The sequence below is a fragment of the Sceloporus undulatus genome, chromosome 8 (assembly GCF_019175285.1).
Source record: "Sceloporus undulatus isolate JIND9_A2432 ecotype Alabama chromosome 8, SceUnd_v1.1, whole genome shotgun sequence".
Lineage (NCBI taxonomy): Eukaryota > Metazoa > Chordata > Lepidosauria > Squamata > Phrynosomatidae > Sceloporus > Sceloporus undulatus.
Window position 1 is genome coordinate 175486 of NC_056529.1, and position 16630 is coordinate 192115.

Below are 16630 nucleotides of genomic sequence, written 5' to 3' on the forward strand. Positions count from 1 at the left end.
CGTGAGGGGGCTGAGGGTGGCATAACGGGGGAGGTCTTCTTTTGTAAAAGTCCTTACTTGTGACTTGGCTCCTGTGGGTTGAATTTGGGTCTGTTTTTAGCCAGGCCCCCCAAAGTTCCTAGTAAACATGGTGGCCAGCTAGCCCACTCACTGACTGGATTTTCTCTTTCTCTTTCTTTCTCTTTTGGAAATATTCCAGCACTGGCCCGACTGCCTCATCTCTATAGGAATTTTGCCGCAGAACAGTATGCCAGTGTGTTTGCCATCTCCCTGCCCTACACAAACCCCTCCAAGTAAGTGGGGAGGAGTTGTTCTTCAAATGATCCTGTACCACTTGGCAGACAAAACCTCCAGGCTTTATGTTTTTGTTTTTTTAGTCAATTGTCAGGCCCTCAACCCCTTTCCCTTCTGTCCCACATCCCCAGTAACAGAATTTAAAATTCCAGATTCTTAGCATCTCAGAGTGCCTCATGGTGTTTCCTCATGTTGACTTAAACAGAAGTTAGACCAGTGTAAATTCTTTTTCAAACATTGTGCAAGGAGCTATCCAGTACCTACTGCCATAATGGGTTTCCCCAGGATGCACAATGGCAGTCAAGTGGGTCCAAATTCACCCTCCCAAGCCAAATTGGCTGTGGGTGTGCCTTAGGAGAGCTCCCTTATGCTGTCACCCCATCTCCCTCCTGGTCCTCAAGCAGAGCCACATGGGCTGGATGCTTTTCAAGGGCATCCCTGCGCTGAGATTGTGCTCTAATAGCATTTTACTTGGCTCCTTTTATTCTTTAGTAGGGAGTTCTGAGTGCCTGTGGGTCACTGCTCACTTCTGTTGAAACTGCCTTTATTAAATAATTTCCCCAGGTTTAACCAGTACATTGTCTGCCTGGCGCACCATGTTATAGCCATGTGGTTCATCAAGTGCCGCCTCCCTTTCCGGAAAGACTTTGTACCCTACATTACCAAGGTGAGCTTCTTGTGCAAAATGAGAGAAGGATGGGAGGAAGGTGTTGATGGACCAGGGAACGGATCCAGGATCAGAGTGTTCAGGGTGGTGAGCTCTTCCTTTGAACAGTACGTCAAACATAGGAGGGGACTTCTTGCAGTGGCATTGCAGAGCCATGCTCTTGTGCCTTCCCTGTGGTGAAATGGTGGTGGTAAAGATGATGTTGATACTTTGGTCGTGTGTGTGTGTGTGTGTGTGTATTCCACTTTCCCCCCAATTCTGGAACTCGAAGCAGCTTTAAAATAATAAAAGCAGATAAAAGTCGATACCACTAAAATGTGCAAAAGTTAAAATACGGTTAAACTAGCTGTAAAATTAAAAGCATTTTAAAAGCATGTGTCCTCCTAATTGAGAAAACCAGCGGTATGTAGGGAAATTATCCATTGTTGTGGGAGGGGTACATCCTTGGATCCTTCACAAGCTGTTTAGGTAACCTTCATAGGTTTCCTGTCCTAATGGCGCACACCCATTAGGTCACAAATAACTCTACATGATAAAGAGAAGCAAAACCCTACTTTTCTCCATATTCCTTTTGGGAATCTAGCCCTAGAGAAGTTGGATTCTATTTCCCTTAAAATATTCTGTTCTAGCAAGGGTTGCACATACACTGATCATTGCATTGTGTTTTTTTTTCTTGTGAGGTGGGCTATTTTACTAGGCCAGCCTGATGCCACTGCTGGTCATGCCAACTGCACCAGAGATCTTTTGTAGTCCAAAACATCTGGGATGCACCACCCTGGAGAAAGCTGGACTTGGACCTATAGAGTTACATTTGACAGACTGAGCTCTTTTTTGTGTTCCTTGATTGGTAGGGTTTACGATCAAATGTCCTCCTTTCCTTTGATGATACCCCTGAGAAGGACAGCTTCCGTGCTCGTAGTACAAGTCTGAATGAAAGGCCAAAGAGGTAAGTTGGTCCAGGTTGCAGAAGTGAAGGATCATTTCCCCCTCCTGATTGGTCTGTGTTGCGGCCGATAACTCCAAAGTGAACTTTCATATCAATGAAGCCAGCAGTCTGATCCAGCTGAAGTTAGAGTCTATGCTCTTCCGCTTGAAAATTTGTGAGCTTCCACTCCACTAGAACAGCTTTTCAGAAATTATTAACATCAGACCAGCCAAATTTGCAGTTAAGAGATGAAAGTCAGCAGAAATGCTTGAGAAGTTGTTCCAAAAAGCATGGCAGTCAATTGGACAGCCCTTCTGTTGTTTGCAGCGGCTGTGTTTTGTCAGTCAGCTATTAGTGCTTCTGCTTTAGCTTCAGAGAAAGACAGATCAGCCCTGTATTGCTATCTGCGCAAGAGCAAACACAGCAGTACTTTGGATAAGTGAGTGGCCCAAATAGCTAGTAGTCGTCCTGGAATGGTCTTTCAATTCCCTTTTCACTGACTTGTTTGCACCTCTAGATTGTGTATCCCAGTGTGATTGTCATTTGAATCAGTGTGATCTAAGTTCATCTCTCTGAACTATTGGCAAGGGGTGTGTGGAAGGAGAGTTATTTAAATTGCCTTATTTCATCTGTTCACCCAGAAGAGGTTTAACCTTTGCGTTTACCAGTGACACCCAAGTTACTTAGGTGTTTGTGTGTATATATATTATTTAACTATACCTGCAAGTCTCCAGAGGGCACAACCTACTCTGCAGTGCAGTCCTCCAAATTGTTCTGTAACTGCAAGGTAAAACACATTAGGAGAATTCAGAGGTGGGAATCATGTGGCCCTCTGAGTGCTGCCACATTACAGCTCCCATCATTCCCTGTGCTGACGAAGGCTGCTGGGACTTGCAAGTCCAACAGCATCTGGAGACCTTCAGGATTCTCATCCCTGCTCTAATGTTTCTGAGTTACAAACTGGATTCTATACAGTACTTCTCCAGTCAACCCTTCATATGTTTCCCATTTTCTTCTGTGCTGTGGTTCTGTCCTCCTCACTTTGCCTTGGCATTTGTAATTTTCACTGATTTGGAATACTATTGATTTTATAAAATTGTTTGGTTAGCTCTTTTCAAAGCAACACCTCATTTGGTTATAGCCACAAGCTGTTAACCACACAACCCATGTTGCTTTGAGAGCATCCGTTTTGCAAAGAGACATCCATGGACATTTCAGTGGTTTCTACGGTTTGCCTCTAGCCATAAGAAGACCCTTAAGAAGTTCCAAAGTGTGTGCTGTATTGTAAAACTGAAATGTATTTGAGTTCAGTTTCAATCCTGGGACTTTTTTGTGGAGGGGAAAAGGTTTTTGAGGCAGCTCAGGTACAAAACATGGAAACATTAACACAGTATGAGTTTGTCTGCTTTTATAAGGAGATACTGTATATCCTGACATGATAGAAGGAGTGGGGAACTTGGTTACATTTAAGTGGCAAATCACATGGCTTCAGAGGCTTTTGGGAGTGGGATTTGCCATTTGGGGCATCAGTTTTTTTCAAGGTGCAGAGAAGGATAGGGAGAGGCATGACAAAGTTTAGTTTGTACTTCTGGGTCTGGCTTGAGTAAAAAGCCATTTTTAGTTGGCATCAGAATGACTCCTCAGTGTCAGACTTATGGGATGCCACAGCAGAGAAGGCCCTGTCCCACTGGTGTAAGTCAGAGGTAGGTCCCTGAAGCAGATCTCAGTCCTTCCGTTACAGAGGCCCCAAGCCATTTGGGGTGTTTAAATGCCATTCCTAGCTCTCTCACTTTTTATGCACTCCCAAGTAGCCACAGATCTTCCTCACCCCTTGTACTGTAGTATTCCAACCAATGCTCTCAATCAGCTTTCGTGTTAATTTGTGCTGATTTTTATTTGTGTGTGTTTTCTTTTAAAGTTAACATTTATCAATCTGGGCCGGAGTGGGGGTGGTATTGGCTTTCTGTTGGCTTTTGTTCTTGAAATGTTTATGCTTTTAAGTTTTGCTTATTTGTTTTTAACACACCCTCCCCTCCTTTTTTTTCTTTTTGGCACCCTTTCTTTTGCTTTTCTTTTCTTTTTTAATTTTTTACATCACCTGCTGGGACTTTGGTGGCCTTTCAACTGCTACCCTTCCAATGATTTCTTTCCACTCACAAATTATTACACCCTCTTTGTGTGGTGGGGTCTTGGTGCTGCTTCACCTTAGTAGTTTTAAAATAGCCAAAAGTGCCAGGCAAAGCTTGAATAACTCTCCTCCAGTGAAAGAGCTGAAAGAACCCTCGCCAGCTGATGCCTTCCGGTCTCGCAGCATCAGCGTCTCTGACCATGCCGCCCACAGGTAGTCATGCTTGGTAAATGGGAAGGCTGGGAACGACGTGGTCTTCTGGGCCACGTTGCTTTGCTGGCCCTTGGGGAGGAGAGTGGGGGGTGTGGGGTTTGCATGCCGGGATCCTTGCATGACATCCTTAGAATTGACACAAACCTATTCACACATGCACCACCAACCGGGTTAGTTTTGCCAAGTGGCCCCCTGCATGTCTTAAGACAAAACAAGTTGTTCTGGGTTTAGCGTAAAAATTCCATTACAATAGACTCTTGGTATCTGCTGAGGTTTGGTTCCAGGACCCCCTGTGGATGCCAAAATCCATGAATCCTCAAGACCCATTATATATATTGGCTTAATAAAATGGCAAACAGCAAGGTTTCCTTTTTGGGGATTTTTTAAAAAAAAATTAAAGCTGTGGATAGTTGAATCCGTGGATAAAGAATTGGTGGATATGGAGGGCCAGCTGTATTAGTTTAATCTATTAAGTCTTTCAACGTGGATTTAAGAGGAAGGTGGGAACTGCATTGCCCATAGACCATGCGTGGCCCTGTTTTAGAAATAAACAGGCTCTCCTGGCCCTAAAATAGCCTAGAGGAAATTTGGGGGCAAGCTTCCTCCTTAAAAAAAAGAATTGGTCCATGGGGAAGGGGCCTGGTTGCCATAAACTTCAGGACTGGTTTAGTCCTGTTATTTTCCTGTGTTTCAATCTGTACTGATGGACGTTCATTGTAGTGTTTTCTAACCCTACCAGTGTGATAGCAAAAGGCTGAAACTCTTTATTCTCTAATCAGCCATCGTAGTTCTCAGAGGTCTCAGCAGGAATTGATTCAGAAGACCTTGGATGTGACCCATGAGCTGGTCCCACTTCTACAGGTCTCATTCTCTCCAGACCCATCTCCTAGCTGTTTAGGGGTCAGGCAATGCTATTCTGAACAAATCCTGTACTTTTGCTTTTGCCGTCCATCCATGCAGTTACTTCTGAGTCACACACAGTCTCTCACATTCACAAACCCAGCATGGGTTCTGTCTGTCAGCTTTGCAGAATGTCTGTTGCAGAGTCAGTTAAACAGATGGCAGAATCTGATGTCCATAAAACCAAGTAATCTCACCCCCCCACCTTGCACATAAGCACCCCCAGCCCAGCCTGCTGCATGCTTTCACAATCACTAGGTGCCCATCACACTTTTTGGTTTGATATCCGAACTCATCCTTTATTTCAGTCGGATACAGACTTCCATCACCAGCTCCAGCCTGGGGTCGGCGGATGAGAACTCAATGGCCCAGGCAGATGACAACCTAAAAAATCTCCACTTAGAATTGACAGAAACCTGCCTTGACATGATGGCCCGATACGTCTTCTCCAACTTCACCGCGGTGCCGAAAAGGTTGGCATGGTCAAAGCTGCTCTAAGCTTGGGTTTCCACGTGCCTTTCTCTTTTCCCTTTCAACTCCCTTCTCTTCTAGGTCTCCTGTGGGAGAGTTTCTCCTGGCTGGAGGGAGGACCAAGACCTGGCTGGTGGGGAACAAGCTGGTGACCATCACAACAAGTGTTGGGACGGGAACCAGGTCACTTCTGGGTCTGGACTCTGGGGAGCTACAAAGCAGCACAGAATCAAGGTGAACTTTATTGCATCTCTCATCCTCTGCAAGCACTTTAAAAGAAAGAGAGAGAGAGAGAAGCTTTTGGGAAAATGGGAGCTTCTCGATATGTAAAATTGTGTGGTTGTGAGAAAGTACAGAATACTTTCGGGTTTTCCATTACCTTTTTAATTCTCCACTCTTCAGGCTCTCCTCTCTTTTTTCCTGACATTTACTCTAATCTTTTTATTGGGAGATTTCCAGGGAATGAGCCTGGAACCATCCACATATAATTGTTCCAAATTAACAGTCAAGACAGTGAGTACTAATGATTTCTTAATGAACTGACACTCGATTTGCTTCTGATTCCCAGTTCGGACCATAACTTGCAAGTCAGACAGGCAAAAGAGGCACCGGCCAAACTGGAGTCTCAGGCTGGTCAACAAGTGGTTCGAACCCGCAACAGAGTCAGGTCAATGTCTGGTAAGGAGCCATGGATATTTTGTTTTCGCATGTGCTTCTTCCACTGAGCTGGAGGCTCTGTTGCACACATGGTTGTAAAAACTAAATGCATGAATAAATGAAAAAATATTTGCTTTGTTGCTTTGCTCTTAAATGTTGGCCTGCTGACATTATCTAGTGGTAATGCTTAAAAACACATTTGGGCCTAAATACTCAAGAGGACACCAAATCCCGTCTGAGCTTGGAAACTAAGCAGGGAAACTAACTTGGTAACTAGCATTGAGGCAGGGCAGTTAAAGTGGTATCAAACTGTATTAATTCTGCAGTGTGGCAGCAGCTATTGTCTTAAGGACTTTGGTTCCCCTTTGGCGTCACTGATGGTTGTTCTTGTGTCTTTTGCTTCTCAGGCGGCCATGCTTTAAGGGTTGGTGCATTAGACAGCTCCTCCTCCCATTTCTCAACCCCTTCGATGCCCCAGGGACCTCAGGGCTCCTCTGCTACTCGGTCAGATAAGGTAGTTTCTGGGGCTCTGCAGAAGGAGAAGGCCAACCTGGCTGCCTACGTCCCACTCCTGACCCAAGGATGGGCTGAAATACTGGTGCGGAGGCCAACAGGTAGGTGGGCGGGAAAGTGTCCTGAGATGAATAGTATTAGAAAATAGGAGGTGCAGTTTTCCATACAACTAAACATAAAGAGCTCTCTTAAATGCGTTTTAAAACTAATTCTATTGTGGCATGGGCAAGGAATTCATTTCCCTCAGTCTGGTGAGAAGATAGGATCAGTACAACTAGCTAGCACTTTTAGCACTTCTATCTCTCCCTGAAAGGCTGTAGAGGTGAGTCTGTCTCTCGGTGGGCTTCCGCTGTGTTCCAAGAGTTTGTCTCTCTGTTCCAGGTAACACCAGCTGGTTGATGAGTCTGGAGAATCCACTGAGTCCCTTCTCTTCAGATATCAACAACATGCCCCTGCAGGAGCTTTCCAACGCCCTCATGGCAGCTGAGCGGTTCAAGGAGCACCGGGAGACAGCCTTGTACAAGTCGCTCTCAGTCCCTTCCACCAGCTTGCCCACAGGAACGGCCAAGCCCTCCCTCCTGCAACGCTCCAACACAGGTGAGGCAAAGCAGCTGTCCACCTGAGAACTGGGACATCAGGACAGAAAGGTGGCAAGGTAGCAGCCGCTCTTCCCAAGGGAAAGCAGTTGTGATGGCCTTGCCTTGGCTAGGAGGACGGGAAGAGAACACTTGCTTAGGAGAATGAGAGATTCAGTGTATCTTCCAGATTTTGGAGCAGGCCCTGCCATGTATTTTTGGTGGCAAGGCTTCTAGGAGCTTTAAAAAATCCTCTAGATTGAGTCTCCCTCCTCAGTGTTTGTTTCTCCTTCTGCCGTGTGAAGCGTGTCTTCTTTGTATTTCTGTAAAGGTTAATCTGTGCAACCTCCCTATGGATTGTCCCTCGAGATTAGGACTTTGCTTGCTTTTCAGAGTGGCCACAATCTGCCATTTGAGGAGTGAGCACACTCCATTTGCTACCTTGCCTCCTCCTTTATGCCAAAACACATACCTGAAGGCCTTCCCACCAGCTTCCCACTTTCTCCTTTTCTTCTGTGTATTCCATTTCAACCAACTCCTCTGGATGACACCTTAAATTCTGTGCCTTTTTTTGGTTTGTTTCTATTATTATTTATTCTTTTTTTGTTTTCCACATAGTCTCTTTCTCCTTCTCTCTCCTTCCCTTTTGATGTAGCACCTCCCTTGATTTTCCCTTCACAGTGGCTTCTTTCTCTTCCGTGTATCTGACCAGTTCTCAAGAAAAGTTGTACAGGAGCATTTCTTGGGCAGGTATACGTGCCTATCCTTACAGGAGGTTTGGTTTTCCTTTCTTTTTCTTTTTTAGGGCAAGAGATTGGGGCGGGAGCAGTGATTTGTATAGAAAGAAACACTGCTGTGATTCCTCATGCTTCCATCCACCCTTCCCTTGTCTTTCTGTCTGTCTCCAGTTTCATTGCACTCAGCAAATGGTAACCAAAGTAATGAGCCTGGACAAGTCCAAGCCAGACCAGGCCTCTCTTTTTTGGGCCAAAGACCCTCGGTGGAAAGAGTTCAGCTTCGGCAAGGGCTGGGTGAGAGCTTTAGGAAGATCCTATAGAACACAGAAAGGGTAAAACAGACAACTGGTATGAAGTTCATGCACCACACAGCTTTAGAAAAATAGTGGTTACCATCCCACTTTCTTAATGCTACAGTTTCTGAACCTGTCAGTCACACAGTTTGTTTAGCTGTTGTTGCAGTGGCCCAAAATAAGGGTACACGTTTAACCTCTTTAACTGAAAGCAGGGTTGTTCAAAAGTCTACCAAGAGGCTGTAGTGGATATTTAGGAACATAAGGGCTGTCATCTTGGACTAAGCCAAAGACTCATTTAGTCCAGCGTTCTCCATCCAGTTGCCTCTGGGAAGCCCACTAGCCAAGACGTGAGTATAACTTCACCTTTTTTCACAACTTCTCCATGGTCTTGCATTCTTATGTGGTCCTTTCAGAAGTCCAGTTCACACACAGACGCCTAGAAACAGATCAACAGCCCTTTGCTTTGATACAGAGAATGTGCTTTAATCCACCTGTGTCTCTTTGAGTGACAAGCTAACCTCCAAGATGGAATTTATGATGGTTAGTGGCTGTGTTTGTGGAGGCACTGTTAAAATCTCTCAGAGGGACCTCTGCCATTCACCTGCTGTCTGTTCATCCAAAGAGTAAACCTGGGCTATAAGGAAATGAGGCTCCTAGCTTGAGGCATTTGAGAACCAGGAATAAAGCTCTCCTGGGTCTTTCTGGCTTGGACTGTTGAGCAGATCAGCATGTTTTCATAGGAGAGGCATGGCTGTGTACATTCGGTGCTAACTCTGACCTTCTGCTTTGTGATAACGTTTTGAGATGCAGCCGGTGTCCCACCTCCCTGCTGCTGTAGTGATGGTCTGTTTTTCCATGCTCTCTTTTTTTGGGATGTGTGTGTGATTTTTGCTGATAACCTTTATGTGTCAATTTCGTTTTTGCCTCCACCTCCCATGTTTTAACCTTGCTCTTTCTGTCTATCAATAGAATCTGCTGTTGTTCTGGAAGAAGGAAGCCCCCCAGACTCTGATCTGAAAGAAAAGGCGTCTCACCCAGAATCTCAGGAGATTGAAGACTTTGAAGGTGTCTGTCCTGACCAAGGCCTTGGCGAGGAGAAGTTGAACAAAGGCCATGGAACATACAGTCGGGTAAGGCCTCGTTTTTCTGACACAGTTGCTCAGTAATATGAGGTCTGTCAAGCATTGGGAAGTCCAAGGGAGACCATTGAGGGGCATTTTTACCAAGTTGCTGGTTCACATTCTTCCTCTTCTTCCTTTCTCTATAGTCTTCTTCAACATCCAGTCAAGAGGAAAAATCCCTGAAGCCAGAAGACTTGGCATCCATCGGCATTCCCATTGAAGGAACCCGGAACCTGGAAGACAGCCGGGCTTTTGAGGCCCTCTCCTTCCAACCTTCCCAGCCCCTCAGTAAGTCCAGCTCATCTCCAGAGCTTCAAACTCTTCAGGAGGTGCTCAAGGATCCTGGTGGTGAAGATCCGGCTGGAAAACTGAGCAGCGACGTCAAATCCAAGTCCCAGTCGGGACACTTGGAAGGAGAGACAGCGTCCAGCTGGTTGGGCAAAGGAGAAAATGAGAAGGCTGCTGGAGGAGCCCGGGTGGGGGGCAGTGTCCCTGCCTCTTCCCCCCATTCCCCTACCGGCCATCGCCCCCGCGGGTACACCATCTCCGACTCAGCCCCCTCAAGGAGGGGCAAGAGGATTGAGAGAGACCCCTTCAAAGGCAGGGCAGCCGCCTCCAATGCAGAGAAGGTGCCAGGAATCAATCCCAGGTGAGTCCTTGGAAGGTTTTCCTTTGGCCTGATGTACAGCATCTGTCTAAAGCCTCTATTATGTATCCAAAATAAATCAGATAGCTTTAGCAGATGGAGTTATAAGGCTAAATTTTGTTCTTAGCCTCATCTATAGTAGAACCATTGCATCATTTGGATTTACATCACCATTGACCAGTTGCTACCCTTATTGAGACTAACTCACAAAATTCCAGATATTCCTTTAAAAGAGGGGTGGGCATTTACAATGTGTTCAGGGAATGATTTTCTCCCCTTGGGATGCTTTGAGCTGGGTAGACATTGTTGGGTTCCTTCAAATTAGTAACACATGGCAGCCCTTTCTTAGGATATAGCCAGACTTTGCCACCTTCCCAGTGCCTTTCTTTCAATTTGGCTAATGCTTGAAGCGTTCTGAGTGTTCTTCAGAGTGTGTCTGTGAATTCCTCTAGGGTTTGAAACTTTTTTCTTTTGAAAATCCCTTGTATGTTTGGCCCTTGCTGCTCCCTTAAAAGGAGGTTTAATGTTGGTCTCTCTCCCCAGTTTCGTGTTCCTGCAGCTGTACCACTCTCCTTTCTTTGGCGATGAATCTAACAAACCCCTCTTGCTGCCAAATGAGGTAGGTGGGAGCATGCCCTTTTATATACTAAACACACAAAGCAAATGCAGGTAGAAGCAAATCCACTTTGTTGAGGGTGGCAGAGATTTACAGGGTGGACTCAGGGATATTTTTGACTAGAATATAAATCCTAGCAAAGGCACTTTCGGAGGCTGTAGTCCCAGACAGAAACTGTTGAAAGAACCCTGTCTGAAAACAAAAGCTTTGAGCCACGATCCCAGAATACTGAGAGCATGGAAACAATTCAAACCTACACTTAAAAAGAAAGTCTCAAAGAATAATTGTATCTTTTTCTGGACTTCGATGTTGTTGTTTCATTTGTTATTATTTTAAACTTGGGAGAAATAAATTCCTATTAAAAAGTGTCACGTTTTAATTGTGGGTAGGGGCGATATGGACAGCCAGTTCTCTGAGGAAAATATTTTGGTTGCTAAATTAGACTATGTCTGCCACTCCACTCCACTTAATCATTTTATTTATTTTCATCCTTAGACTTTTGAAAGATCTGTTCAGCTCTTGGACCAGATCCCTCCCTATGACACCCACAAGATTGCTGTGTTGTATGTTGGAGAAGGCCAGGTAAGGACAGTTCATGTACGCTTTGTTCACCTCAAGACAGCCTCCTGAGAGTTGGTTAGCCCCCTTTGGTATTTAGGGTGAGGAGGAGGTGACCCTCTCTTTGCATCGCCAGACTTTCCATGACTTGCACAAAATGCCTGCACAAACCTGGTATATTTCTTCCTTTGTGATGCAAGGCCCACTCCCACACAAAGCAAATAGAGAAGGAATGCTTGTGGAATCCAAAAGACAAAAACCCATACAGTTGTGGTTGCTAGTGGTTAGGAATAATAATAATAAATAATAATAATCCAATGGGGAAAACTAGGAATCTAATCTTAAAGCATTCAGCGAGGAAGTCACAGGATCCCTGACGGAGCAAGATGGGTTAACCCATTCATGGATAGCTCCTTCTAATGCTATAGAGAAGCTAGTTTTTGCTAGAAATGAAAGATTGCTCTGGCTGCAGTGAAATCCATTCCTCACGTCTCATCTGTCTTTACTTTTGCTCTCCAACTCTTAACCTTCCCATCCTCCTTCACCAGAGCAACAACGAACTGGCCATCCTATCCAATGAACATGGCTCCTATCGGTACACGGAGTTCTTGACTGGCCTGGGAAAACTCATTGAACTCAAAGACTGCCAGCCAGACAAGATTTACCTGGGCGGTCTGGATGTGGGCGGCGAGGATGGGCAGTTTACCTACTGCTGGCACGATGACATCATGCAAGGTACTTTATTTTATTTTATTGGATTTATATTCTACCTTTCTCCCAAAATGGGAATGCCAGGATGAGAAAGAAGGGGAGAGGGCTTTATGATAGGAATGGATTCAAGGCTTTTCACTCACAAAAGGGTCAACATAATTTTAAGACAGGGTGTCCCAAGGGTCTGCCTGTCATGACAGCACAGGCCCTTCTGTTCAACAACTACAAAGGCACTCAGCAACTATAAATCCCAGCAGCCTTACCCAACATCTTCCTTCATCCCCCCCCCCCACCAATCTTGCCCACAGCCATTTTCCACATCGCTACTTTGATGCCCACCAAGGACTTAGACAAGTATCGTTGCGACAAGAAACGGCACCTGGGGAACGACTTTGTTTCCATAATTTACAACGACTCAGGGGAAGACTTCAAACTGGGAACTATCAAGGTAAAGGAAATGTCTGGCACAATTTGGTTTTGGGTCTGATGTTATACAAGCCTAGGTTACCTGGGGATATCTAGGGTGACCCCAGTCCTGTTGAAGCTTCAAAAGCTTGCCAGATGCATAGAAGCTGAAGCCATTTTCTTGTAGGTAACCCAAGCACTGGTTACCAAAGCCTAACAAAGCTATCTCTGGTTGGCCTAACAAAGCTATCTCTGCTTTATGGGTTTTGTTGTATTTTGCTGCATGGCCAACATGGCTACCCCTGAATATGTATCCAAGGAAGAGTTTCTCATTCTCGCCAGCCTGTTCCAATGCACCACCATTCTCCTTTCCAGGGCCAGTTCAACTTTGTGCATGTTGTCATCAAGCCACTGGATTACAACTGCAACCTGCTTACTCTCCAGTGCCGGAAAGGTAGGCCAGGTTTCATGCCTTTCTCTTTCCGAGCCCATGAATGGGGTTCCCTGCACAATTATCTAGCAGGGTGAGAGTTGCATAATGTAAGGAATTGAGCTTCTGGGTTCAACTTTGGAGGATTTAAAAAAAGGCAGAATATAAAGTGGAAGAGAGATGTTTAAATTAGACGCTTGGTTTGAACATTCTGCTTTTTCTGTCTCCGATAAATAGATATGGAAGGACTTGTTGACGCCAGTGTGGCAAAGATCATCTCTGATAAAAACCTGCCATTTGTAGCCCGTCAGATGGCTCTACATGCCAATGTGAGTCCCATGTGTGTCTGTATGTGTGGTGTGGGGGTTGATTTCTTTTTGCACTTCTTTGGCATCAGTTTCCTCAAGGCCTGGAATTACTCTACTGTGTAGGAGATCCATTGACTTGCACAGGATTAAAATTTGACCAATACTTGCAGGGCTATGGGTAGCTTCAGGTTGTTACCCTGCCATGGCATCACACTTGTATTTACACTAGCATAAAGACACCATCCGGATTCCGGCCAAGGTTTCATTTGGATCTTTCAGCTAAACTGAGGGCTCTGCTTCAGCTGTGCATCTCCTGGCCAGCTAATGCTGACCCTTTTTACTTGCCTCTGTTCCCTTAGATGGCATCTCATGTCCACCACAGCCGCTCCAACCCCACGGATACCTACCCCTCGAAATGGATTGCTCGGCTGCGTCACATCAAGAGGCTCCGACACAGGGTGAGTGGTGGGTCTTGTTCTCCCTGCTGTTGATCCCCCCAAAGTTTTACATTCCTGGTCTGACACACAGGAAATATGCTCAATAACAGCATTCCGCCTCCATCTTACCCCAGAAAGACATTTTTAGAATTTATCCCCCTCGAGCCCTCTTCACAGAGAGCCATTTGGGGGAGAATGGAAGATGTTATATGACTGGGAGGAACATCATTTGTTGCACTGGAACTCTTCCTTGCATTCAGCCTTATCCATGTGGCTCAGCAAGCGACTCCTCCATTAGCCTTGTACTGGGTGTGGGCATAATAATGCCAGCCTAAAAGCCAGGATCCTAGATCAAAGGGCACGGACCATCACCTTCTACACATAGAGTTCCTAGTCCTCCTCTCCTCCAAGGAATCTGGCTAAAGAGGCACAATCTCAGCTGTGCCTCTGAGAGAAAAAAGGAGGGCAGGGACCAGGCAGGGCTTGTCCTGGATGCAGTTTTGTAGCTGGAAGAAGACAGTGAGGTCCCGCTACTAGATCAGAGAGCAACCTTCTCTTTCCTCAGCTGGTCACTGCTTGATGGTCTCAGTTTCCCCAGTCACCCAGTTGGTTTCTATGGCTGAGCAAGGATTCTAACCATGGTCTCCTGGAGTCCTAGTCCGCCACTCAAACCACAACCCCATGCTGGCTAGCTTCTTGTGTAAGATCCAGAAATAAGACACCCATCCACCTATGTCTCTTAACAGGCTCCCAATGACTGTTAACTACTTCTTATGTTTCTTCCAGATCCGGGAGGAAACCCAGTACCAGGGATCTGGTTTTCCTGCCATGCACCCTCCTGTCCCTACAAAAGCTTCTGCCCACATCCCCCAAGACCCAGCTCCTACCTATGAAACGGGGCAAAGGAAACGCTTGATCTCCTCAGTGGATGACTTCACAGAGTTTGTTTAACACAGCTTGAGTCTGGGCTGGTGTCCCCCCAGACTCCCAACGGCTGACTCAGAAGGATTTGCTTTCAGCCCTCACTCCAATCCTGGATGTGTCACCACCATTTTGACCTCTGTTTGATTTGTGGCCTCACTGTGACTTTACTCACATGGTCTCTTTTTGGTAGCTGCTGATCCTTTGATACCACAGAGCCACTTTGACTCTGGGTTATTTTTAACCAGCGCCTTTGGGGTAAGTGTCTCCAAGCAGGTGTGGGTGCAACAGGGCTGTGTGATGCTTGTTGAACTGGTGAGACTGACAGTCCTGGAGTGTCCCTGTCCACAGTCCATCCGTGGCCATTTTCACAAAAATCTTACCTTCAGGTGACGGCTGGTGATTGGCTTTTTCTAGTGGGCAGGACAGGAGGAAGTGAGGAAGAATTAAGTTCTGCAAGTCTAAATAGTCTGGCTTTGAGGTTGGTTTAGATGCCCAAAGTGGAGACCTCGGAGGAGTTTGACATTTGGGACTAATCTTAGGTAAGCCTTTGCTTACATCTGCTCCCAGCAGAACTGAGACCTAGACTTAAATTTAGGGAAAAGAAAGGTATTGTGAGAATTTGAGACAGAGGAATCCCCTGCCTTTCCGTTGTTGAAGTACATGGAACCTGGAGGCTTGCTGGGAAGAAACGTGCCACTCCTGCTCTGTCTTCACTGGCCTAGGATTTTCTCTTACAGTAGGAAGAGGAGGTGGCTTTTGCTGTTGCTGAACCCAGAGGCCCTCAAGGACTTTGATGGCTTTCTTTATCACTGTTCTTCCTTGGAAAAGTGTGAGTGGTACAGACTCTAAACTCCCTCCTCAGGAAAGAATCATTCACCCATTGGCCAAAGGTCCTCTGAAACTTCTTGACTCCAGTCTTATTTGGCAAATAATGTCTTACTATAACATTGTTCATGGAATAAAGGTCTTTGAATGGCCTACTGGATTTCTGATTGATGGCGGCATCATCTCAAGCTCTGAATGATTAGCTTTCTTGGATGGCTGTTGTTGTGGGGCAGGATTAATGTTGTGCTGTGAGGCCTCTCCTAGGATGAGAGAGCCATGTTCCCTGGTTCTGGCCTAAAAATTATTCACTATACACCATTGGTGCATGCATTCGAATCATTTCTGACTTAAGAGGATCCTGAGAACCTATCATGGGGTTTTCTTGGCAAGATTTGTTCAGAGTGGATTTGGTTTTGCCTTCATCTGAGGCTGAAATAGTGTGACTTGCCTGGGGTCAATGGCTGAATGAGAATTAAACCCTGGTTTCCAAAGTCGTAGTTCAGTGCTCAAACTGCTACACCACCTTGGCTCTATTCCTTCCTAGAGAGAAGAAAAAGAGGACGTCTGTAACATCTGGGTTCTGTTTTTGTTTTCTGGAAGAGACCTGTGGACGGGGCTCACTGACAGCTTGTCAGATCAGATCTAAAGCTCAAACACTTCAACAACGCTTTTAAAATCCCTCCCCATTGAAATAGTGTAACCAAACGATTGGATAAACTTTCCCGCCGTTGATCAGTGGTTATGATGCCATGGCCGAGTATCCGGGGATCTGGCATTCTGTCCAGAAGCCAGAGGGCAATCTCTTGCTCACCAGCCCTTAGTCAAAACAACCTGCCGTCAAGAATTAAATCCTCAACATAGCAATCTATATCTCTTATCTTTAACCACCTCTCTCTCTCTCTCTCTCTCTCTCTCTCTCTCTCTATATATATATATATATATATATATAAACTTTATTAACCTCTAATATCAAATTATAATTAAAGACTATATAAATAAAATAGATTTAAACCAAACTTTTTGCAATTCCCCCTAATCATCCCCTTCTCCAGAGAGTTCACTCCCTCCATATGCTTTCTCTAGTTGGCTCCAGCAAATTCTGAGCATTAGAAACACATTACATTAACCCCTCACACCATGTCTTTACTACTACCCTGCCTATGTTGTCTTTATTATAAATTGATTTTAAAACTCTTTTAATTGTAATATATTTAATTCTTATTTAAAGGGGGGGGGATATTGTAATTTTATGTGTTATCATATTGTTTGTGGA

The 16630-nt window shown here is 45.3% G+C and overlaps 1 protein-coding gene across 1 annotated transcript in view; it reads left to right on the forward strand.

Annotated features, from left to right (window-relative positions):
• TSC2 (TSC complex subunit 2) overlaps positions 1-15509 on the forward strand; it is a 27680-nt gene extending 12171 nt beyond the window's left edge. Inside the window, 20 exon segments of the mRNA XM_042438020.1 lie at positions 200-293; positions 859-961; positions 1813-1907; positions 4099-4227; positions 5436-5600; positions 5680-5832; positions 6167-6276; positions 6663-6869; positions 7150-7365; positions 8025-8093; positions 9346-9506; positions 9644-10146; positions 10687-10762; positions 11255-11341; positions 11866-12052; positions 12337-12476; positions 12809-12887; positions 13101-13192; positions 13531-13629; positions 14395-15509. Of these exon segments, the coding sequence (XP_042293954.1) occupies positions 200-293; positions 859-961; positions 1813-1907; positions 4099-4227; positions 5436-5600; positions 5680-5832; positions 6167-6276; positions 6663-6869; positions 7150-7365; positions 8025-8093; positions 9346-9506; positions 9644-10146; positions 10687-10762; positions 11255-11341; positions 11866-12052; positions 12337-12476; positions 12809-12887; positions 13101-13192; positions 13531-13629; positions 14395-14559 (2930 nt within the window). The 3' untranslated portion in view covers positions 14560-15509.
• Positions 15510-16630: the final 1121 nt, after the last annotated feature.